The sequence below is a fragment of the Aedes aegypti genome, chromosome 3 (assembly GCF_002204515.2).
Source record: "Aedes aegypti strain LVP_AGWG chromosome 3, AaegL5.0 Primary Assembly, whole genome shotgun sequence".
In the NCBI taxonomy this organism is placed as follows: Eukaryota; Metazoa; Arthropoda; class Insecta; order Diptera; family Culicidae; genus Aedes; species Aedes aegypti.
In genome coordinates, this window is record NC_035109.1 from 138352695 (window position 1) to 138378621 (window position 25927).

Below are 25927 nucleotides of genomic sequence, written 5' to 3' on the forward strand. Positions count from 1 at the left end.
CGGATTGTTTAAAACACAAAGAACGTAGATTGCAACCGGCCCAAGTCGCATATCGCCTGATAGAGCATTTTATACGCATATTTACATAGGTAAAGTGTGTGTTGACGCTGTACCATCCATAGCTATGTTGCGCAGCATGAGACGAATATCGATCGTGTGATTTTTCGTTCGGCTGACGGAAGAACTGCTCAAATCACTATCAAAAACTATTTTTGTAAGTCGAGGAACACCGCTTCGATAAGCCTTCTTTATGACAACGTGAACGCTCTACGGGTAAGAAAGAAAAAACGATTGTATTTGGTGATAAGCTATCGTGGTTCGATTCCTGTGGGATTGTTTGCATTGTGAAGGTAAGTCCACCGAAAGCCGAAATGATATTGCCGAAGAAGTTATAATGCTAGTCGTTGTACTTTCAGATTGGTGTGAAATTGTATTTTTGAAGTTGCCCGTCAGTCGAATTCGATCGAAAATGTCGCTTTCCAGCCTGTACAAACGTGCCCTGGTCAAGTATCCCGTGTTGGTCCAGTCGGTGCAATCCGGCATTCTGATGGGATCAGGTGATATTATCGCGCAGACTCTGATTGAGAAGCGGAATTTGAAAACCTTAGATGGGATGCGGGCATTCCGGTTCTTTGGTATCGGATTTTGCATTGGCGTAAGTACGATTTGAAATCTTAAGTTTGTTATTAGTAACGTGTTATGTACTTACAACATAATTTGTGCAAGTCTCTAAAAAAAACTCTAAACTCAAGCATTATGAGAATTCGAGCTATGTTAGCTCTGTTATCTGTACACGAGAACCAAACGTGTCATGTTTCAACTTCCAACTACTGAGAACAGCACTACAGTGATCCCTCCATGAATCGATGTTCCATGACTCGATATCAACTCATGGAACCATACTGGAAACAAAATTTCATGGTTACTATGATGATCCCTTCAAACAGCTTTCCAAAGGATGGACCGATGCACGAGTTCACTACTTGACGTTTGAGCGGTGCCGTGTTATTTACGTGACCATGAAAACGAGTGAATTCGGCACCGCTTAAACGTCAAGTAGTGAACTCGTGCATTGGTCCATTGCTGTTCCATGACTCGATGTTTCCATGAGTCGATGGTCCCTTCAATATCGACTCATGGAGGTTTCACTGTATTTTAATCCATGAAAAAATATTTCAGATCGGAAGAGTGTTTTCAAATAATCAACATGTTCAATCAGTGCCTCTCCAGTGAAAACAATTCATCATTGAATTTGACGATTAACCCATTTGAAAAAAATTCATAGTTCGACATGGAGGCAATGGGGCTTTTAACTGAAGTGCTTCAGAGTTCAGGAGGGCTCAACGAACTTTTCTCAAGTAATGAAAAGTCTAGATTGTGAATGCCACGAAACAAATCAACGTTTCTCCTCGTTTGCTTCTCAGAAATCGTGTCAGTTGGTTGTAGGGTGATGTGCTAGTATCCATCGTATTAAGCATTGATCAGTGAGAACTGCAATTTTCCCAGTATTTCAGTGAATGATGCTGATACAAACCGATGCCAAACAATTCTTTCTTGAAACGGCTTTAGCATTATACAATAACATTTTGATAAATCTTGATCTCTTTTTGGGAATAATGCAAAGAAAATGCATCTTACCGTATTCTCAGTCCGTCGTATCGTTTTCAACTCCGTCGCAATCAGTTTCCAGATTCGTCTCACAACTTACGGCTCACTGTGTGTATTGAATGGTTAAAACACAACATATCAACGCTATAATAAAATGTTTTACTAGAATATATAGATCTACGGGCATCTCCCTCCATTCCTTCAGAATGATGGAATATACTAATTTCCTTTAAAATTAATTGTTCGTCATCAAAATTCAGCCCAAACATGAACACAATTCCTTTTGACCGCACTGCTCACAGTACAGCGAAAACAACACAATCAAAGAAGCCGTGTTTTTACGTCGAGCGTCGCGATTGATGCACACAAGCTTTTTTTTCTCAGTACGACGGATTGAACTTTGTTTACATTCTCAATTATACGCGGCGGTTGAGGAAATTTCGTAAAATTTGGTGATTCATTGAAGTTTTACGGCGTGTGATTGGAATGAAATCCTTCAGTGAAGAAGTACGAAGGTTTTCCATAGTGAAAATAAGTGCCCGGCGAAGTAAGTAACCCACGGGGGCGGGAAAAAACTTGTGTTGGAAAGTGGTGTGGCTCAGTCGATCGCTAAGCATTTCTCTCAAATCGTGTTCGTCCATGCGATTTCGGTGAAAAAGTGCAAAGTGGATAATTGAACTGAAGTTATTTACCGAAATACAGTAGTTTTATTGCATTTTGGTGTACAAGTGTACAAACCATAACAGATTTCACAAAATTACACTTGGATAATGATTCTATGTTGCAGGTAAGTTTGAAAATCCGCTGCAGTGGAACATTTAAAGTTTGATACGACGAATAGTAGCGCTTACGACGAAGAAGAACAAAACCCTAATTCCATTTTTTTAAATTTCTTTTTTACTACAGTCATCTCTCCACATCTCGATATCGAAGGGACCATCGAGATAGGGAGAGATCGAGACAAAGTATTGACAATTCGAGTGACAATTAGAAGTTCGGCAGTCAAAACTTCGGCGAAGTTCGGCGTCGGCATTCTAATTTGGTGCTTTGCCGACGCATAAGGATTGCCTTTGTCGGTGTAGCACTTCGGTAGGATTCCGACGCCGAACTTCAGCGAACTTTCGGTGATATTTCATTTCTCTTATGAACTTCGGTCCAAAGTTATTCTGAATGCACAATACATTAATTGAATGAACACTAGATTGAAAATCGCTTCGTAACTAGGAAAATAATAAACAAACACACTTCATTTCATGTTTCCAAATTGTTCTGAATCACTCTAGGTCTAGTAACCTTTGATAATGTTCATATCGACATAGAGAAAATTGGGAACGAAAAATCAATAGAAAGTCTATTAGAAACACATAGAGATATGGAGATATCGAGATATGGATAGAGAAATCGTATGTAGAATGAAGGGACCGAAGCAATCATCGACGATCATGTCGAGATATCGACTGTATTATTTTGACAGGTGAATGAAGTTCCCTGATATATCCAGGTTCTTTCAAGTTCAAAAAATAATCCAGGTTCAAGATATTTTCCATAGTACATAAATGATTAACTTTTTTTTCCATTATAGATGACTAAGAAATTATTATCAAAGCAAAGAGTTCGGCTTCAAAACAAAAAGTCTATCGATAACTGCAAAGTATTTAATAATTGATGATTTTGTTCTAATTTCCACGAAAACCAAAGTCATCAAAGTCAGATATGAAGAAAATGGTCCATTCGAAATTAAGAAAAAAGCCTTTCCCTTAAAATGGGATTCAGATTCATGGGCATCAGCGACGTACACAGAAAAAAATCTACAGGGCGTTTTGTATTTTTTCATATATGATAACATAGTAAAATCAGGGCTGGTAATAACCTGGGAGGGAGAAACCAATACAAAATTTCTGTACGTCATAGTGAGCCGGGATTCCGCTGTCACGAACTGTCACTGTGAGCCCATATCTCAAACATTGGACTAACATGGAAAAAGCGCGTAACTGATTAATACACATTTTCGCATTTCATCAAAAGTGACAAAAATCGAATGAAAAGCAATTCATGCACACAATGCAAGTAATGTCACGTGAGTACCTTTCAATCTGATTGAATATAAAGCATTGAAAAACGCATCGTTTTACTTTTTCCAATGAAAATGAATAATTAGTGCATAGAAAACTGTGGTCCTTTTTCCATGTTTGTCAGAAAAGTTCGAAAGTACGCAACAAAAGAAAACTAGCGATTTTCCCCAAGCCTGCCTTGATTGTTATTGGCAAGCTGGAGTTATCTTGCAGTTCAAACAAACGTTGCTCTATATTTCGTGTGTAGTATCTGTGCCTCCCTCCCAGGTAATATCCACTTAAGATGCCAAATTAAACCAAACAAAAAGAAACCTAACCAGAACCACAACATGACAGTTTAATGCCTTATTTGAACAGACATTTCCTTAAGAATATATCTAAGACTTTTTTTTTAATTTATAGTGATATTACGAAAAGTATAACTGCTCTTCTTCCTGTTGATTTAGCATTAGCATTATAATTAAGCAACTCGCACAAATTCGTAGGTGGTACAGTCCTAAACCGTTGTACGAGGATGGCCTCCTTCCCGTCCGTTACCAAAGTCAAATATTTGGGACTAACCCTTGACTCTTAGACAAGATTGACGCATCCTCCAATATTTTAAATCTGTTCTGGCCACTTCTTTGCGAATGCTGAGGAATAGGAAAGAATGATTAATTAAACACCTAGGGTAAATGATGGCTTCGGCACCCTGAGGGTATTTTCGGCAACACTAACTTATCGTCCTTGTTAGAATTTATCTACGGAACAAGGGTTACCTTCAATGTACTCAACATGTTCCTTGAACTATAATCTTCCATATAAATCACATTCTTGACGAAAATATTATATAACATGGGTTTTATTATTAAATGAAATAAATGCTTACGAAATCATCGTCATTCGTGAGCTGCCGAACAGAACAACACAAGAACAGCTTAGGAAAAACTCACCACTTCAAAAGGTCCAATTCTCCGCTCCAATGCCAATTTTTCCACAAAATCTACGCACCGATCACTTATGCACAATTAAACTTTTGATTGGTCTATAAAGCACTCGAAAATACTTAATTTTTATGCTTCAAATCACAAGTAAAAATTAATGAACTTTGTTTTCCTCGGCAATCGCTTTTTATTACTGCACCAGGTTGCCAGAAAACCATATTCAATTGCGGTGTAATTATTATTCACGATTTAAATTCACAGAAAAGATCGAACACAACTAATTAATTTATTGGAATTATGCAACAAAGCATGCATGGGTAATAATTGAGTCTTTCAATGCCTTCCTTATTTGAAGATTGTAGCGCATAAACTTCAAAATACTGAGAAACATATAAAATATACGTCTCTTAATAGGTTAACTATTTTGGCAACACTCCTGTTGTTCTACAGGCAATCAGTGGATGATGTTATTGTGACAAATCATAAGTGAGTAGATTTGAAAAGGGTCTATTCTGATTTTCTCATACACTGAGAAGAATATTAACCTTAAAAATTACTGGCAAGGTTTGGATTTCGATCCGAATTAGCTGATCGAACCATATTCGAAGAGTGATATTCAAAAACAAAAAAAAAATAAATCCTGGGACATCGCAATCGGATTTTTTATTAATACACCCCAACCTCATTTTACGACCGTTATCGGGGGGTCGTAAAAAAAATCTGGGTAATAATTATGTTTTTGAAAAATGCAACGTCTATGTGCGGAAATACTGATTCGGGATATTCGGCAAAGTTGAAGCATGGGTTGAGAACTTTCCAAAATGGCCGTTCAAGTTTTCATATTTTGGTAATAGATGGCAACACTGCTCGATTGTTATCAAAAGAGCCAATTTTATGGGGGTGTGATATGCAAATACCAAAAAATTTCAAAGATGACGGTACCGAATCTTGACCAAAGTTGAAGGAAGTGTTGCGTGCTATATTGTTCGTTTAGTTGAGGAATAGATTCTCGTGCACATTTTCAACGTGGAAAAATAAATACTCACACGTCAGTTTATATGGCACTTTCATAGAAGCACGCATCTTGCATTCAATGTACAATCCAACATAATATATGGCAAACATGGTGGGAGAATATTTTGGTGTGACAAAATTATTTAGGTGTGAGTCTATTAGAGGGCAAAATCCTCAATACAGTTCGCCAGAATCACAAATGTTCATGTGGCTGGCAGCACTGTTCAAGAAGAAAAAAGAAAAGATCAAAACCATAAAACTTGAGCGGAACAGAAAAATAGAATGCTTAGAAACATAGCAATACTCTTCAACTGTAATCCAGTTTTTCATGAAGGGTTCAAAATTTTGTCGTAGCTGGCAACACTGATTAAGTGAAATTGCGTCACCGGCAGTACAAGTGTGCATGCAATTTTTGTTTTGCGGATATCTCAGGATCCTGACCACTTAGAAAGATGGCGTCTTTGGCAGAGTTGTTCATTAGCTCAAGCGCTATCATTATTCTGGCCAAGAGATTCGAGATTTGGCCACCAGGCGGCGCTAGTGAGCGTAGAATTTTTGTTTTGCGGATATCTCAGGATCCTGACCACTTAGAAATATGGCGCCTTCGGCAAAGTTATTCAGTAGCTCAAGGACTATCATTATTCTATCCAAGAGATTCGAGATTTGGCCACCAGGCAGCGCTAGTGAGCGTAGAATTTTTGTTTTGCGGATATCTCAGGATCCTGACCACTTAGAAAGATGGCGACTTCGGCAAAGTTATTCAGTAGCTCAAGGACTATCATTATTGTAGGCTTCGTGGCCTTGCGGTTAGCGGCGTCAGTCGTCTAGGCGTATTGTGCCACGGGGTGTGGGTTCGATTCCCGCTCTAGTCGGTGAAATCTTTTCGTCAAACGAAAAATTCATCGCTGAGCTACTGGGTGTTTCGTGTTGTCCGTTGCCAAATGTTAGTGATCGTTCAGTCTGTGCAGCCTATGTGCTGAAGACGGTGTAAATTGTCTCTATTATTCTGGCCAAGAGGTTCGAGATTTGGCCACCAGGCGGCGCTAGTGAGCGTAGAATTTTTGTTTTGCGGATATCTCAGGATCCTGACCACTTAGAAAGATGGTGTCTTCGGCAAAGTTATTCAGTAGCTCAAGGACTATCATTATTCTGGCCAAGAGATTCGAGATTTGGCCACCAGGCGGCGCTAGTGAGCGTAGAATTTTTGTTTTGCGGATATCTCAGGATCCTGACCACTTAGAAAGATGGCGTCTTCAGCAAAGTTATTCAGTAGCTCAAGGACTATCATTATTATGGCGAAGAGATTCGAGATTTCGCCACCAGGCGGCGCTAGTGAGCGTAGAATTTTTGTTTTGCGGATATCTCAGGATCCTGACCACTTAGAAAAATAACGCCTTCGGCGAAGTTGTTCAGAAGCTCAAGCGCTATCATTATAAAAGCTATGCGATTCAAAATTTTGCCTCCTCACGGCGCTAGTGAGCATGAAACTTTTGTTTAGCGGGATCCTGACTACATAGACATGACGTCTTGGGCAAAGTTGAGCTTCTCAGCAAGTTTATCGAAGACGCCATCTTTCTAGGTAGTCAGGATCCTGATATATTCGCAAAACAAAAGTTTCATGCTCACTTGTGCCGCCTGGTGGCAAAATTTTGAATCTCATAGCTTTTATAATGATAGTCCTTGAGCTAATGAACAATTTTGCCGAAGGCGCCATCTTTCTGAGTGACCAGGATCCTGATATATCCGCAAAACAAAAGTTTGATGCTCACTAGCGCCGACTGGTGGCAAAATTTTTTTTGATTGACTCTCTATTAAGAGGAAATTGGAAGTTGGCAAAATTTTGAATCTCATAGCTTTTATAATGATAGTCCTTGAGCTACTGAACAACTTTGCAGAAGGCGCCATATTTCTAAGTGGCCAGGATCCTAAGATAACCGCAAAACAAATGTTTCATGCTCACTAGCATCACCTAGTGGTAGAATTCCACAATTCGGTGATGGTGGTGCTAGCCCTTGAACTACTGAACAATTTTGCTGAACATCATGATCCTCTATTTTGAATACTTTGTAAGATATTGGTCATTTATAAAAACGGTCGTTAATCTGAATTTCGGTCGTTAAGAAGTGGTCGTAAAACGAACCGTCGGTAAAAAAAACGGTCGTAAAAAGAGGTTGGACTGTAATACCATTCATTCTCTCGGTAATAACTTGGTGATAGAGCGTTCAAGAGCAGCAACCTTTACAGACCAAAACCATATCGAGCCATTCAGCTTGTCAGTGAATAGTTCAATTCACGGTGAAATTCTTGACATTAAAAAAAATGGAAACAACTATGCAAGTACCATCGTTGGGGGTGAGATTTGGCCAAAAATGCGTAAGTTCTCATTTATTTTTAAATAACTTTCGCAATTTGACTTGATATGTTCGGTTAAATATGAGAATACGTTGCAAATGCTGAACAAATAATTGAAATCTGATTATTTTCCTTTAAATAGGAATCATTTGAAAATTGGCCCAAACTCACCCCTTCGAGAAGGTGACATTGGGCCAAACAGACTACACTCAGGAAAACGAACTATCGATAAACATAGGAACCCCATATGAAAATTCGCCACAAGAAATTGGATTGAAATTCATAAATTTACGTCATGGAACCGACATTTGAAAACAAAAATAGTTTTCGCGGCAACCTGGAATCGAACCAAGGACCTTGCTTAGTTTTGTAACAAAAACTACCCAAAAACATGATTTTTCTTAAGAAAAAATCGAATTTCTTTGGATTATTTAAGTTTTTTTTGCTGAATGTTTGATATAAAACTTATGTTTCTAAAGCATTTTGTTTGAATTACAAGTTGAATAGTGTATTTTTTTAACATGTGCAAATAAATCATTGTTTCAAATATATTTAAAAAATGTTGCCAAATCCTTTTCAAAGGTTTAACAAATAAGGAAAACCAGTTTCAGCTTTAAGAAAAACAGTATTGAAACTGATAAAAATTAAAATGTTGAATAACTTGGTGAAAACAGTAAAATGCGGTGTATGCAAAGTTTGAACACAATTAAATAAGCTTCAAAACCATGCAAAAAGATTTGGAATCGGTTGAGTATTCATGAAGTTATGGTCAAACAAAGATATTTTTTCAGTAAAATAAAAAAAAATTGGAGTAAACTACTTTTTATTGAAACTAGTTTTGATTTTACACAAATTTTATGTTCTACAAAGTCTTCAAAAAAAAAAAAAAAATTTAAGGTAATGGTGCTGAAATTACCGAAGTTATGGTGACTTCACTGAAGGCCATTTTTTATAACTTGAAAATTTGCCTCCAAGACGCTTGCACCTCTAAATTTTAATATTTATGGCTCAAACTTCGAGGTTTCTTTACTAATATGATTCGAATTCAGAAGAGTACACGAATTTTTGGTTTTGAGAACTTTTGAAAAATAAGCCGCACCCTAAATAGACTGTAGCGCATGTGCGAGTAGCAAATAGGAGCATGCATGTAACTCATTCAAACGCAACTCTGAAATTCAAGTAATCCGATAATCGCGTTCCGTGGATTTTTCTTGCAGAGCACAATATTATGAATCAATTAACCATGACGTCACGCTGCAACTTCTAGGTTGGATTCGCACCTGCTGCAAGTTTATTACCATGACATGGCAATTTTTAAAGCCGAAATGCTGCCATAGTGAGATTGAATACAAAATTTATTCGATAAAATAAATGAAAATGAAATTAGGCAGTGTCCACTTATGACAACGTTAAAATGTACAATTTTCGACCATTCCCCCTCCGCAACGGTCTTTGCATGAAAAAAAATTGTGTTTGAGCCGCAATGTTTGAGCCTACTCCCCCTCCCCCTAGAGCGTTACGTAATATGTGGACGACGCCTTAGTCTGCATAAATTTAGTGGCGTTGTGTATTCAATTTGAATCTCCGCTATTTTATTTCTAACTGCAATTCTTTTCTCAGTGTAGTCTGTATTTTTCTGCATTGGCCCTTTCAACGAGTAGAACATAATGAGTGACGTTCAATTTCAGGAATTGTCAACAAATACGAAATGTTACCAATACATAAACTAGTTTTTGCGCAGTTTTGGATTGCCGAAGTGAACATTTTTGTTGCTGACAATAGTAATTGCATTTCCGATAAAAGAACAAGTGCCTCGTGACTTTGGCGAGGAAAAATAGAAGATTAAGAGAACAAAATAGTGTTTTATGTATAACAATCAATAAACGAAGAGTGCTCAAGTGTAGTTCAGGTGTCTCCTGCTAATTGTTGTGCTCCATTGTTGCGTAAAATTGCCTTCTTAAAGGTTCAGCTGCTTAGGCTGCCGACAATACGTAAGTTCCCCTACTTAAAAAAGATGCAGAGAACTCTACGACCTCTCATAGGTGTTACGAAGCATTTGAAACCTCTCTGCAATTCAACGTTTAACCGATCATCCAAATAAAATTTTCTTTACTCGAGGTGTTGTAAACGATCTTGATGGCTTGGGTCGCCGAACTGCACAGCAAAACGCGTGAATGGAAAAATTGAATAGAAAACAAAAACAAAACCGCATGCTTGGGCTTCCGAATCTCACTCTGCTCTTCTTCCTGTTGATTTAATGCACATTTTACTGCGAAGATCTTTTCAGGAGTTTTATTTGTGGTTATTCACGAACTTTCTAAGTCATTCATTTAGATAGTTTCATGAATTCAATCAGGATTTTTTCTAAGAATCAGGAATCCCTCCAAAAATAGTTTTATTTTTGAAGGAAGTTTCAAGTTCTCCATAAATTTATCCATTGATTTTTCCATGGATTTTCTGCAACATTTCCGTTTAGAGCATTTTCAAGAATTCACAATTCCTTCATGAATCCCTCCATTTTTTTAATTCTCAAGAAAGTCTTCAAAGTTTTTTTTCCAATGATTCATCAAGGGATGTCTCTAGAGAAATGGTAAGGGATGATTTTTCAGACTTTTTGTTGACAAGAATTTGAAAAATATCCATGAGAAATTTGTAAAGAAACTTCTACGGTACTCTCTGATTAATCTTGTGTGTGTTTTAAGCATGCCTTGATGGATTCCTACTATGATCTCAAAAAAAGAACTCCTAAATACTTGCTGAAATTCTTTCTCGGATTTACTTAATAGATTGCTGCAATAATAAAAAAAAACATTCGAATTTTGAATAATATCTTACAAGACTTTTTGGGGATTCAATTGCTTTGGTCGACATTTCACTGAGTGCTTTGCAAAGGCCCAAGCTGTCCGTTTCATTTTTCGCGCGCTCGATTGTGATTTTATATTCCTGCTTATGCGTGTTGACGCTGAGATTTCGACTGTTCAGTAGAGGATGGGTTACCAACTGGTGAGCTCGTTTCATGCTTGTTATAACACATTTGTATCATGACATGTATTTTTTGTGTATTTGTTGAACAAACTATGAATGGTTCGTCATTTTAAGTGTTGACATAAGCGATTATAAGTGTTTCATAAAATTTCGAGATTTTTAAGATGTCAACGCGTTGATAGATAACTTTTAAAACAGAGGTTACATGAATCGCATCACTTACCAAGGTGAATCCTGGTCATGTAGCTTCTAAGCCATCCCACTAACAAAACTCCTTCCTGTGACAACTATGGAGATGCAGAGGTATACTCGGGCTTTAGTAACAATGGATGTCACACAAACATTCCTCCCCTTCCCCGATGACCGTAAGGACGTGGCCGGCGCCATTATTGACATTATTAATTTCAGAGTCCTCGAAAATGTACATTGAAGATAGTATGCTACTCCCAAGCTACATCTGTTGGTTCTCTGTACAATTTCGATTATTCTGGTCAAGCATCGAGTTGCAACTACGAATTATACGGGCATCAATGCTTATGCTCAACATCTTACAAGACTTTTTGAAAAAATCTCTTTAAAAAAATTCGATAGAATCCCTGAAATAAATGATGTATGAATGATTGGAACCAAGCATTACAATCTCATCTGATCACTTAGATCATCTTTGGATGATGATGAGATATTATCCTCAATCCAAGAGCGCTTTGATGAGATTCTATCTTTCGATCTGATGCTTCAAAAGATATTCTTGACAGTTGTTTGGTGCTAGGATGGTGTTTCAATCCGACTTTTTCTGCTAAAGCATCTCATAATTTACCTGTATATTTACATCACGGCTGTCAGGAGTGCTGAATATTGTGCTCTGCAAGATAAATCCACGTAATGCGATTATCTGAAAATGTCGATATACCGTCGCAGTGATAATGGAAATCACCAAATGTTTCAGATTTAGCAAATTTGAAACATTTGCGTCCTTGAAGAACGAAAAAATCCAAGCCTACTTGAATTTTGACGTTGCGTTTGAATTGCGCGCATATCTTCTGCGCGTTACCGCCGCCGCTGGATGTGGATTTAATATAAGCGCCGCAATAAAATAGATTCGTAAATTAACTAGCCATGATATAGGCCAATGTCGATTTGAACTGTGATATCTTTAGGCGGTTTGATAGATTCTTAACGGAATTAATCATATCTCCTATGATCGATATCTCTGAACACATTGCAGATTACATCCAGGGTGAATCTATTCAAAAATCTAAAAGGTCAGTGATATCAGTGATGTGTTGAAAGCTGTTTGTGCTCTTGGTGCAGTTATTCCTTACTGTAGTTCAAGAAACAAAATTACATTTTCTGCTCTCCACAACTTGCAAGACGTTTAGTGGATTTCAAGCCATATACTTTTGCAAAATTTATGTGAGTCATTTGGTGGGAACAATGACTGGTCTATCATCTATAACAAAAATTCTTGTGATTTGATGAGATAATGGGCCGATTTATAGAAAGATTTACAGTGAATTCTTTAAGTCATTCTCTGTGGATTTCTAGTGAGATGATTTATTAGTTAATACAAGGTAATATCTTTTGCTTATGTCGTGAACTTTGATAAATTTAAAATTACATACGATTAAATTTGATTTTGACGTTTGAGCGGTGCCGAATTCACTAGTTTCCATGGTCACATAAATAACACGGCACCGCTAAAACGTCAAATAGTGAACGCGTGCATTGGTCCGTTCAAACCAAGGTGTGTGCATTTTACTCTGTAGCCAGAGTAAGGTGTAATCACTTGGCCAAAGCGTCTAGGAGGCCATCTTTAACTTGCTGGCCGTTTTGTTTACAAACATTACTGCCTTGCCTGGATGATGCTGAAACTGAAATTAACTGTGCTGCCATCAGTGCGGACGAAATTGTCAAAAAAGAAAGAAAGGAGTAGAGCACACAAGAAGCAGGGGCGACCAGATTAGAATAATTCTTGACAACATTGTTTCTCCAACCAATCAGGAGTCAATCTCTCGACTATCTGTCTCAGATGTTTGTAAACAAAACGGCCAGCCCTTCCTCACCTACCCTGTCTGGTTATGGTAGAAATGGTAGAAATAATGCACAATATTACATTGATTTATTTCGTGTGCATTTGAAATTCTGTTAACGTGCTGATAGAACCACCCTAATGCGAACCCGCAACGAAAAGCAACCAGAAACGAGAGAAAAAACAAAACGAAGGCTCAGGTCGGCTAAGCCACGCATCGTACAAAATACGATTCGAAGCTGACGCTAGAATCGTGTGTGTTGAAAACGTGGTAGAACATAGAAAGAGGATTATGCGTCGCGTCGATGATGGAGATTGGGTAGTGAAACGGCTCCGATTGCGCTGAAGCGGCTCGTGAGCAAGCATCAAAATTGACTCGAGCATTCTGCTAACTATTGTTGATGCGATTGGATGTCAATTTAATAATATCGTCCATCGTTTACTACAATGGCGCAGCCGGTAAACTGTTTGTCGATTCAGTGGAAGTATGAAGAAGTTTATATTTGTTTGTTTGTTATAAATTGTGAAAGAAGTGAATAAATAGTGAAAAGGAAGCGGGGAATATGTGAAATATAATGGACGGTGAGGAGTTGTCGGAATTGCGGGTATATGGGAATGGGAGTGTAATAAAACTGACTAGCAAAAAAAAAAAATGAAGAGGAATGCTGCAGAGAGAACAATGATAAATACGTAATAAAAAAAACTGAGCGAGATGCAAATAAGAGAAAACAAAAGAAAAGTTAAAAAAAATACATTGAAAAAAAAAATAAGAATGGCAAGAATGGTTCGATGCAAGATTGAGTAAAAAAAAAATGTCTGTTTTGAGATGTCTTGAGAGCAAAATACACACACATGCAAAAAAAAAAGGATGGTAACGGTATCTTTATGCAAAAAAGAAACGGTACAATTGAAGCGAAAACAAATCAAGAGTATACATAAGATACGAAAAAAAAACAAGAGAAAAAAAACTAATGGAAGAAGGATACGAGAAACGAAAGATGCGTAATGGATTGAAAAAAAATGATACAAGATAGAGAAAGAAAAAGGTAAATGGCTGCTTGAAAGCAAAATACACATAAATGCAAAAAAATGAATGGTAACGATATAACTATGCAAGAGAAAAAAATCAGCATAATAGAAGCGAAAAAAAAAATCAAGAATGCACATGAGAAACGGAGAAAAAAAAACATGAAAAAAAGCTAATGGAAAAAAAAAATACAAGAAACAAAAAATGCGTAATGTAATAAAAGACAAAAAAACTGAACTGATAAAAAAATTGGGTGGACTAAAAAAAAAAATATTGAATGAATGTAGTGAAATTTATATGACAGTAATGTGGATGAATTGAAACAAAACGACGTAATAAAAAAAGAAGAAAGAAACTGGAAAGGGTACATAGAATACAATGGAATAATGAGAGAAGTGATTGCAAAAAGTAACCAAAACATCGTGAAATACATATTGAGAGACATGGATCGATAAGGTGTACGTCATGTAACAGAAATAAATTGATTAGAAATATAACGTTAGAAGATTTCCAAAAAATCTGGCAATAGCTTGATTTGAAGTGGCGATTAGATGAAATTGCATTGGATTTGAATGTGAATTTGATGTAGGTTCGGATGAGAGAGAAATCGTATATGCATAGGATTTGCAATGGATTTTTAATGAATTGGAGTAGATTGGATTGGATTCGTATTGATTGAAAATGAGTTTGACTGGATCTTGATTGTATATTAATTGGCTACGGATTTTGATTGAATTGAAGTTGATACGAATGCACTCGGTATGGTTGAATATGAACTCGATTTGGAATAATATTGAATCGCATTTGAATTGGATTTGGATTAAATTTAGATTGGATTTGGATTGTATTGTGTTATGATTTAATGTTGATTTGAATTTTATTTGAAAGGGATTGAATTAAGTTTTGGATTGGATTGGTTTGGATTAGATTGGATAGGGATTTAAATCGTAATTGGAATGGATTTGGATTGGCCTTGAATTCGATATGGATTGGATTAAGATTGATTTGGAATGGATTTGGATTGGAGTGGAGATGGATTGGATTTGGGTTGGATTTGGATTGCATTGGATTGCATTCAATTTGGATAGATTTTGGATTGGATTAGATTGGATTTGAATTTGGATTGGATTTTGATTGGATTTGGATTGGATTGGATTTGGTTTTGGATTAAATTTGGATTTGGATTGGAATTGGATTTGGATTGGATTTGGATTGAATTTGGATTGGATTTGGATTTGGTTTTGGATTAGATTTGGATTTGATTTAAAAGGGATTGAATTGAGTTTTAGATTGGATTGGATTTGTATTGGATTGGATTTGAATTGGAATTGGAATGGATTTGGATTGTCCTTGGATTGGATATGGATTGGATTAAGATTAATTTGGAATGAATTTGGATTGGATTGGAGATGGATTGGATTGAGATTGATTTGGAATGAATTTAGATTGGATTAGATTTGGATTGGATTTGGATTGGTTTTGGATTGGATTTAGATTGGATTTGGATTGGATTAGATTGGATTTGGATTTGGGTTTGGATTGGATTTGGATTGGATTTGGACTGGTTTTGGATTGGATTTAGATTTGTATTGGATTTGGTTTTGGATTAGATTTGGATTTGTATTGGAATTGGATTGTATTGGGATAGGATTTAAGTAATGTTGATTTGGATTTGATTTGCAAGGGATTGAATTGAGTTTTAAATTGGATTGGATTTGGATTGGATTTGTATTGGAATTGGAATGGATTTGGATTGGACTTGGATTGGATATGGATTGGATTTAGATTGATTTGGAATGGATTTGGATTGGAGATGGATTAGATTTGGATTGCATTGGATTGCATTCAATTTGGATAGATTTTGGATTGGATTTGGATTGGATTTAGATTGGATTTGGATTGGATTAGATTGGATTTGAATTTGAATTTGGATTTGGATTTGGATTGGATTTGGACTGGATTTGGACTGGATTTGGACTGGATTTGGACTGGATTTGGATAGGATTTGGATTTGGTTTTGGATTAGATTTGGATTGGAATTGGATTGTATTGGGATTGGATTTAAGTAATGTTGATTTGGATTTGATTAAAAGGGATTGAATTAAGTTTTAGAATGGATTGGTTTAGAATAGACTTGAATTGGATTTGAATTGGATTGGATATAAATTCGATTCAGATTGGATTTGGATTGGATTGGAATTGGACTGGATTTAGATTGGATTTGGGTTAGATTTGGATTGGATTTTGGATTAGATTTGGATTGCATTTGATTGCATTCAATTTTAATAGGTTTTGGATTGGATTTGGATTGGATTCGGATTGGATTAAGATTGGAATGGATTGGATTTGGATTGGATTTAAATTGGAATTTGGATGGATTTGGATTGGATTTGGATTGGAATTGGATTGTATGTGGATCGGATTTGGATTGGATTTGGATTTGGATTAGATTAAATTTGGATTTGTTTGGATTGGATTTGAATTCAATCTTGGATTGGATTTGGACAGGATTTGGATTATATTTGGATTGGATATGGATTGGATTTGGGTTGGATTTGGGTTGGATTTGAATTGGTTTTGGATTGGATTTGGACTGGATTTGGATTGGATTTCGATTGGATTTGGATTGGATTTGGATTTGGTTTTGGATTAGATTTGGATTGGAATTGGATTGTATTGGGATTGGATTTAAGTAATGTTGATTTGGATTTGATTAAAAGGGATTGAATTAAGTTTTAGAATGGATTGGTTTAGAATAGACTTGGATTGGATTTGAATTGGATTGGATATAAATTCGATTCAGATTGGATTTGGATTGGATTGGAATTGGACTGGATTTAGATTGGATTTGGGTTAGATTTGGATTGGATTTAGGATTAAATTTGGATTGCATTTGATTGCATTCAATTTTAATAGGTTTTGGATTGGATTTGGATTGGATTCGGATTGGATTAAGATTGGAATGGATTGGATTTGGATTGGATTTAAATTGGAATTTGGATGGATTTGGATTGGATTTGGATTGGAATTGGATTGTATGTGGATCGGATTTGGATTGGATTTGGATTTGGATTAGATTAAATTTGGATTTGTTTGGATTGGATTTGAATTCAATCTTGGATTGGATTTGGACAGGATTTGGATTATATTTGGATTGGATTGGATATGGATTGGATTTGGGTTGGATTTGAATTGGTTTTGGATTGGATTTGGATTGGATTTGGACTGGATTTGGATTGGATTTCGATTGGATTTGGATTGGATTTGGATTTGGTTTTGGATTAGATTTGGATTGGAATTGGATTGTATTGGGATTGGATTTAAGTAATGTTGATTTGGATTTGATTAAAAGGGATTGAATTAAGTTTTAGAATGGATTGGTTTAGAATAGACTTGGATTGGATTTGAATTGGATTGGATATAAATTGGATTCAGATTGGATTTGGATTGGATTGGATTTGGACTGGATTTAGATTGGATTTGGGTTAGATTTGGATTGAGTTTTGGATTAGATTCGGATTGCATTGGATTGCATTCAATTTAATAGCTTTTGGATTGGATTTGGATTATATTTGGATTGGATTGAATTCGTGTTAATTTTGATTGGTTTAATTGCGCGCATGATTTTTTTTGTTTATGGTTTGAATAGTGGTTTCAATCTTCTTTTGATTATTATGAAACGCTTACTTCTAGAGTAGAGAAGGGGAATAATGTGGCGATTATGGTAGAAATAATGCACAATATTACATTGATTTATTTCGTGTGCATTTGAAATTCTGTTAACGTGCTGATAGAACCACCCTAATGCGAACCCGCAACGAAAAGCAACCAGAAACGAGAGAAAAAACAAAACGAAGGCTCAGGTCGGCTAAGCCACGCATCGTACAAAATACGATTCGAAGCTGACGCTAGAATCGTGTGTGTTGAAAACGTGGTAGAACATAGAAAGAGGATTATGCGTCGCGTCGATGATGGAGATTGGGTAGTGAAACGGCTCCGATTGCGCTGAAGCGGCTCGTGAGCAAGCATCAAAATTGACTCGAGCATTCTGCTAACAATTGTTGATGCGATTGGATGTCAATTTAATAATATCGTCCATCGTTTACTACAGTTTTCTCTACAAAGTGAGCATAATAGGACACCTTAGAGAATTGGACCCGCCTTGGTTCAAACCAAGATTCAAACACTGTCACTGATTTCGACAGTTTTTCATAACGCTTAGTTGCACGTGGCCTGCTGAGTTAGAATGATTTGATCGAGCATCAAATGAACCAAAGATATTTATGGAAGATCGATCAAAGAGCGCTAAGATGATATCTTGCTATTCGATCCGTATCTTTCTCAGATGATCAAATGATGAGATGAAATGCAATGCCTGATTGGAACAGTAACTATAATAATTATTGTAGTATATACTGGTGTGGATCCTTCAGTGAACTTGTAAAACATCCATGTAGGTTTGGAAATTTTATTTACAAAAAGTATTCGGTATAAGTTTTAACCAATGCAATAATATTTAAAAAAAAATCTGGAGAAATTTGTGGAGAAACCTAATGAGGAATATCAGGTAGAATTTATTGTGGAATTCTTGGAATGGTTTGCAATAGATTTCATCGAATAATGTCTGAATGAGTTTTTGAAGCAATTCCTGAGAGTTTATCTGCGATTTTTTTTTTAAATAATCCTTATAAGTGCCTGGAATAAATACGAAAAATCGACGTTAGCACGGTATACTTCGTAGATTGGATACTAGCAACATTCATGTTTCTTTTTAATAATCGCATCCTGACTACTTTCAGGAACAAGGCAGGGGAGTATACCTTGTTCAAATCATAAATAAGAATACTAAAAGCATGAATATCACTATGTAGCACTTACTTAATGAGAGGCCACCGACTCAGCGACACCCTCATAAGTGCTACGGAGTTGGAGGTTTGGGGAAGGTCAGCTGGCGATAGATCATAAACATTTGTTGTTTAAGTGTTTTCAATTTAATCTTTTGAATGCCGGCAATCAAAAGAGAAAACAATAGTTTATTTATAGTATAAATAGTATTTCGCGAAGTGTTTGTCGATTGCGCAGTAATATTTTCGTTCAATAGTCAGTAAAAATCAAAACCGATCCCTCCAGAGTCATCGGATTGTATAAAATAACAATACGCGTAAAAAAAAAATCTATCGGACGACGCAAAACCGAACTGTCCTGCTTGGGCTTCACGAAGCACTACCCAGCAAAACGCTCCGAAGCAGGAAAAAAAAAACCTCAGGATAAATTGTTATTCATCATCATAAAGTTGGTTTGCATGTAGCATGCTTCACGAACTGTTCGGCAGGCAACAGTGGTGCTCCTGGCGGAAAAAATAGATCAAAGTAATCCAGGCTACTATGTTCTACAGCAAAAAAGCAGTGTTGCTCTGAAAGTTATGAAATGATCATCTCAGCATGATTGCTGAGATTTTGTTAGATAAATACGAAAAATCGGCGTTTTCAAAAACTCTGGAATAAACCTTTGTGAAAGAACTCTTGTATGGTCTATGGAAAATCTCCTAGAAGTAATAAATGGAAAAGTCGGTGAAATATCCAGTGAATAAAATATCTGGAGGCAATTCTGGGATAATCACTAGGATAACTTCAGAGTATTTTGTTTAATTATTGAAATTTTCAGCCAAGCCTTTAGAGTAATCTCTGTGAAAATTATTGAAGGCAGTAGCGTTGGAGTGCTCTAGGATTATTTGGACCAAATTCTGAAAAAAATCCTTTAAGCATCCCTTGAGAAATCATTGGTAGTTTCCCTGAAGAAGTACCCGAAGGTATTCCAGAAGGTATGTCTGGAGAAATCACTAGAATTCCTGCAGCATTCCTCGGGATGCAATATGCATAAATTGTAAGTTTTATATTTTTAAAACAAGTACTGACATCCATTGCTTGTGTCTTCATACTATATTCTATTTTCTGACAGTTCAAAGCATGTTTAAAAAAGCATGTTTACAAAAATGTTTGAGGTGTTTTTTTTTTGTTTAGCTGATATGGGGTAACATTGATCACCCATGAAAACAATGTTCGGTAATATATTGAAAATATCATACTTACAAAAATCATGGTCCCTGAAGCCAAATATGAAGCCCAAACTCTTACAAGTCTTTCACTTTTTGAGTTATTTCAAAATTAAAAACACCTTGATTTGTGGAATACGCCTAAAAGTAGGCAATATCCTAAGGAAATATTGCATTCTTTATAGTAATTTGTGAATTATGCTGAACTGAACATATTTATGAATGTTTTGACAACAGGATCGTTTTCAGCGATTTCATTTTTATTAACATCCGCATTTCTCTTGCTCATATTGTTTTCAGAACTCATGTGAGACATGATTTTTTGATCGTGTCATTCATAATCATATAAATCATCATTAAAAGTTCAAATATTTACGCGTGAACACAACTTAATTTTTGCACAATCCTTAGTGGTTATTCGCTCATGAATAGAAGGAAGAGAATCACCATTCATGAATTGAAAATATTTCATCGATAACTGTTTATTCGAACTTTTTACGAGGAGGGTCATTGCGATCAATGTTACTCCGGGTTAAATTACCAGAATTCACTATACCGTGGTGAATCAAAATCCGGACGGGATCAATATCCGGACACTTTGATAATATTCATTAAATAGAAATATTATTGAATTTCAATGTGTTTGGTTTTACACATAATTTACACTGTTGAAAACGCTGATCATTTTCCTATCATTTGTAATATAGTTACCATTGCCAGATAAATAATTAATAAAAATAAAAACAAAAAATGTACCCCCTGGTAGACGTCATTCCTTTGGCAGCGCTAATTCAATTAGTAAAACGGTGACGAACGCATCACAATATTCAATCAACGGAATAGTGCTGAAGTTATATGTTTTAATTATTGTTTTTACATAAAAACGTTATGCAACGATTATCCAAGGATTTGGCTACCAAGTGGACTGAAAATATAGCGTAAATTATCATTTAAAGTTGTGTACAAAGGCTGTCCGGCGTCACAGGCAAGTGGCTTCAAATCCGGACATCATTTCCAATTCGTATGTTTAATTGTTCGGGTTTGGATTTGAATTGGAATTTGAATAATTATTGGAAAAAGTGTTATAAGTAAACAGATACCCTTTTGTTTGCCTTAAAACGATTTATTTAAATCATCAGTGAAATAGCTCAAACCCGCAGCAACGACTCGGATATCTCCAGCGTTAACAGAGACAATCAAAACCTAAATATGATTATTTTGTACTCATTAGTGTAAGTTGAAACTTAAAATTCGTATATCTGAGGTATTTATCGATTAAAGCTATACATTCATAAACTTTCCACGAATTTTTCACGTTACAAAGTGGCTGTCCGGATTTTGATTCGAAAGTGTCCGGATTTAAATACAAAGCATGCTTCTGGTGTCCGGATTTAAGGACAAGACTTACCTCATTGTATTAGTGATTTACACGTTATAATTGTAATTTTAACGTAAAATTTATCATTATTTGCTAGATATAATGTTTATTTGTCTGTATGACAATTGGACTTCAACTTGACTCAAAGAAAACTTGTTCAAAATTGAGTTCGAAGATTTGCACTTGCTTAAGCGTCCGGGTATTGATGCATCACGGTAAGCAGATTAAGGCTAAACATGATTCTAGAAACCATTTTGATTAAACTAGATACTTTAGAGACCTATCATAAAGAATTGAACTTTTAGGGACTTACATTGAAACAGTGACCAAGACTCTAAAAATAGACTTGCTTACCTGAGAAATCTTCTTTTTTTCGTACCTGTTGTAATTTTTGCTCTTTCCCTACAAAGTTTACAATTCTTAAGACAAGAGAACATTTTTGAAAAAAAAATTTCTCGACCATGTTTTATATGCCCATGAACCCAACTGGAACTGGGAACTGTACTTACCTTTATAAATTTGGCAATCTAAAGTTCTACTGCATTGTATAAACATGTATTATGCTGAATAAATAAAAATGATCAAAAAAAAAAATTAATGGACTGGACATCGCAAGTAGCGTTTTGAGAGCGGCGCTGTCGGAAAAAAAATTGTTAGAAAAAAAAAGGTGTTGTAGGAAGGACATAAAAATAATTTCCCTGATTGTGGCCAATATTCCCTGAGAATTCCAGGTTTTTCCAGGTTGAATAAAATTCCCTGATAATTCCAGGGTTTTCCAGGTAGTAGACACCCTGTTTAAACTTTTTAGTAGGTACTAAACTAGGGCAGCTTTTTAAAACAACGGCTAGTTAATATTGCTATACTGCTACAGCATACAACAGGACCGGCCTGAAAATTTGTTTGATGATCAAAAGCTTGCACTGCTCATTTTGCTTTATCCATGCCGGAATCCGAACTGTTCATTGGCAAAAATTGAATTTTCGTTGATGTGGACCATCATACTGCTCAAAATGACTTTTTCAAAAAAGTTTACTAATGGAGGAAAGCATTGGCATTTTTCCATTTGTCAGGAATATATGTCAACTGAAAACATTTGTTAAATACCGTTTTGTCTCAAATTCCAAACAGACTCATATTCCGAACACTCGGTTTTTGTATGGCGATGTGGTTGAAATGTTTCGCTGAAATATGTCGTCAAATAACAGGGAAATGGCAGTCAATTGCAATTCAATTTTAACGTCTTCCAATCTATTCTATACCTTTGGAGTAGTGATGATTCTCTAGTTCAAGACTAGTAAATCTAGCTCAGATAAATTTATTTGCGAAATTCATCATTTGAATATGATTTATTCGTGCTGTTCGGAATTTGAATCAAAGTGTCCGGAATATGAGACAGAATAAACACAGTGTTCGGCATTTGAATCAATATGTTGTTTCATACTATTACGTAAAAACAATACTAAACAAGCTAAAATAAACAATTTTATCGGCACACCCAACAGCTAACAGTTAGGTTATGCGTAGAAATTGAAATTTTCACAAATATCAGCAAATTTATGCCTATCAGATGCGTTTGAAATCACTGTTGGCTAAAGTGTTCGGAATATGAGTCAAAACGGTATATCAACCAAGAATGATAAGCTACTCTCTGGAAGTTTTTTGATGAGGATGTTAAAAATTTCATCGTCGCCAGAGGCTTTCATATTCTTGATTTTTTTTTAATAATACTTCTCACTTATTCCAAATCAGTCTCCCAGGAATTTTCGAAAACGCACTCTTTATTGAGAAAGCTTTTGAAATCCTGAGTAACTTTTTCGCAATTAGTTAGTAATAATTATTGAAAAAAAAAAAAAATGCGAATCAATTTCCACAAGCCAGTTTGAAGCAAATTACCAGTGCATTGAAAAGGCAAATAGGCAGCTATGAAAGTATATTTACCAAGCTGTGTTCGAACAAAAACACCCAAAGATTTAAATGCTTTGGTTTCAGATGACAAAAAAAGTTGATGTTTTATACGCCTATGAATGATGATAACGACTTCACCACGTACTCCATCCAGGCGAACATTACGATAAACATGAAAGTTCGAATCTCTTCTGAGTTTGGATACAGGTTTCAAATAAGTTTCTGTAATAACTGCTATATGTATGTCATTAACTGTTAGAAAATTAAACAGCTCGTCCTCTTTACCATTCAAAGAACGAGCATTGAAATTCAAAATATAAAAAAAAAATATTTAAATTCATTAGAGAAATGTAATGCGATAAAAAATAGTAAATTTTACACCAACCACGACTAGAGATTGAGAATACCTCTGCATCTCTACAATCATCACAAGATGATTTTTTTAATCGTAGAGGGGTTCTTAAAAGGTAGAGGAAAAACAAGTTGGGTTATTCGGGTATTGAATTGCTTAGAGAACTGTTCCATTGAAGTCTCCAATGATAAAACATTTTGACTTATGGACCAATGCACGAGTTCACTCGTTGACGTTTTAGCGGTGCCGTGTTATTTACGTGACCATGGCAACTAGTGAATTTGGCACCGCTCAAATGTCAAAATAGTGAACTCGTGCACTGATCCATAGACCTATGCACGCGTTCACTATTTGACGTTTTAGCCAAGGGTGGAGGGCGGCTGTCAACTGGGAGTAAAATTGAAAAGCCGCCAATCTAAGTCCAGAACCAGTTTTAAGGCTTAACGCGGAAAAGTAAAAATCATTCTTCTTTAAATTACAGGTAATCAATGCGCATGAAAGAAATTGTTTGCAAGCAGTTGTTTGCTACGTGCTTCTGCAGTGCACTGTTGGCAATGTAATAAGAAAATTCTGCTAAATTCCCAAAACAGATTTTTGCGAGAAAATTGATTACGCCTTCACCATTGTTCAGAACCAGCGGCATGTTGGGGTACGGGTTCACTATTTGACGTTTTAGCGGTGCCGTGTTATTTATGTGACCATGGAAACTAGTGAATTCGGCACCGCCCAAACGTCAAATTAGTGAACTCGTGCATCGGTCCATAACGAGCCACCAGTTCCACCCTTGGTTTCAGCAGTGCCGTGTTATTTACGTGACCATGGCAACGAGTGAATTCGGCACCGCTCAAACATCAAATTAGTAAACTCGTGCATTGATCCATTGTGAGTCAATTTCCGCAAGTGAGTTTGAAACAAATGAACAAGCCACCCAGTGCATTGGAAAGGCATATAGCCAGCTAAGAAAGTATATTTTTCAAGTTGTGTTTCAACAGAAACACCCTAAGCTTTTTATGTTTTATACTCCTATGAATAATGGTAGCGACTCCAACACGTGCTCCATCCAGGCGATCATTACGATAAACGAAAAAGTTTGGATCTCTACTGTGCTTAAATCTAGGTTTAATCCTCTCTTTCCCATGGTAGCTCCAGAGCCTCATTGATTTTCGACGAACTTGAGACAAATCGAATCAGATGAATACTATACAATATTTACTAGATTTTTATTCCACACGTTGATTTTTTTTGAATTAACATACATCTTCCACCTTTACAGGGGCCTGGCCTTCGCAAATGGTACGGAGTGTTGGATAAGCACATAACGGGCAAAACTAAGGCAGTGGCCACCTTCAAGAAGGTGGCCCTCGATCAGTTGGTCTTCGCGCCGGTCTTCCTGGGAACACTTATCGGTACAATTGGGCTGCTGCAAGGAAACAACAGAGAACAAATCGAGCGCAAGCTCAAAAACGAGTACGCAGACATACTGTTGACGAACTACTACATCTGGCCGTGGGTTCAGTTGACTAACTTTTATCTGGTGCCATTGAATTACCAAGTCTTGTTGGTACAGTTTGTGGCCGTGTTTTGGAATACGTACCTTTCGTGGAAGACAAACTGTAACGACTCGTCGAAGGTATTGGCCATCAAGCCGTCGGATGCGGTCGTGACGGAGGAAACGAAGGAGAATGCCTTCTAGGAAGGGTTGACCTGTGCCTGGCACGATCGGTGCCAACGGACGGAACTGGAACATTCGGATGTGATATTTAAGCTCGGTTATAGATGTAGTAGAACAATAAACCAATTGTTTGATAAATAGTAGTCCAATTCAATTTCTCTCGTTGAGGTGGGCAGTACGAGAATTAAAATTTTATGAAATAAAGAGAAAGAGCACGGCTCAAATGTTTGTTTCATTACGATGGAAAGAATTCACTAGGTTTAGGTAGGTAGTAAAGTGACAAAACATTCTAATTTTCCAGCATGTGTCGTTCGAAATACAACTCAATTACAGAAGACTTCAATGTCAAACATCGCTTGTGGAACAATTGACAAAGCATTTCCAACGGCAACCAAGTAAGAATGATGCTCAAGCAGCAATATCATCATAAGAAACAAAAAAAAAACCACGTTTTTTTTTTGAATTGTCAAATAAATAAATTGCCAAAAAACATCCTCTATTGGACCCTGAAATTTTATATTGAGGACTTCCTAGTTCCATTGAAATTTAAGTTAGTCA

At 36.3% G+C, this 25927-nt stretch overlaps 1 protein-coding gene across 1 annotated transcript; it reads left to right on the plus strand.

Annotated features, from left to right (window-relative positions):
• Positions 1 to 25593, plus strand: LOC110678538 (protein Mpv17-like). The gene is made up of 3 exons (XM_021851538.1): positions 1 to 350; positions 417 to 655; positions 24971 to 25593. Exons 2-3 carry the CDS (start codon positions 470 to 472, stop codon positions 25388 to 25390), a joined length of 606 nt encoding a protein of 201 aa, XP_021707230.1. The 5' UTR covers positions 1 to 350; positions 417 to 469; the 3' UTR covers positions 25391 to 25593.
• The last annotated feature ends 334 nt before the right edge of the window (positions 25594 to 25927 follow it).

Excerpts from the sequence above, each read along its gene's own strand:
- LOC110678538 (XM_021851538.1), top strand. The coding sequence starts at position 470 with ATGTCGCTTTCCAGCCTGTACAAACGTGCCCTGGTCAAGTATCCCGTG. Across the intron at positions 656-24,970 it reads GTATCGGATTTTGCATTGGC|GGGCCTGGCCTTCGCAAATG; the intron begins GTAAGTACGATT and ends CCACCTTTACAG.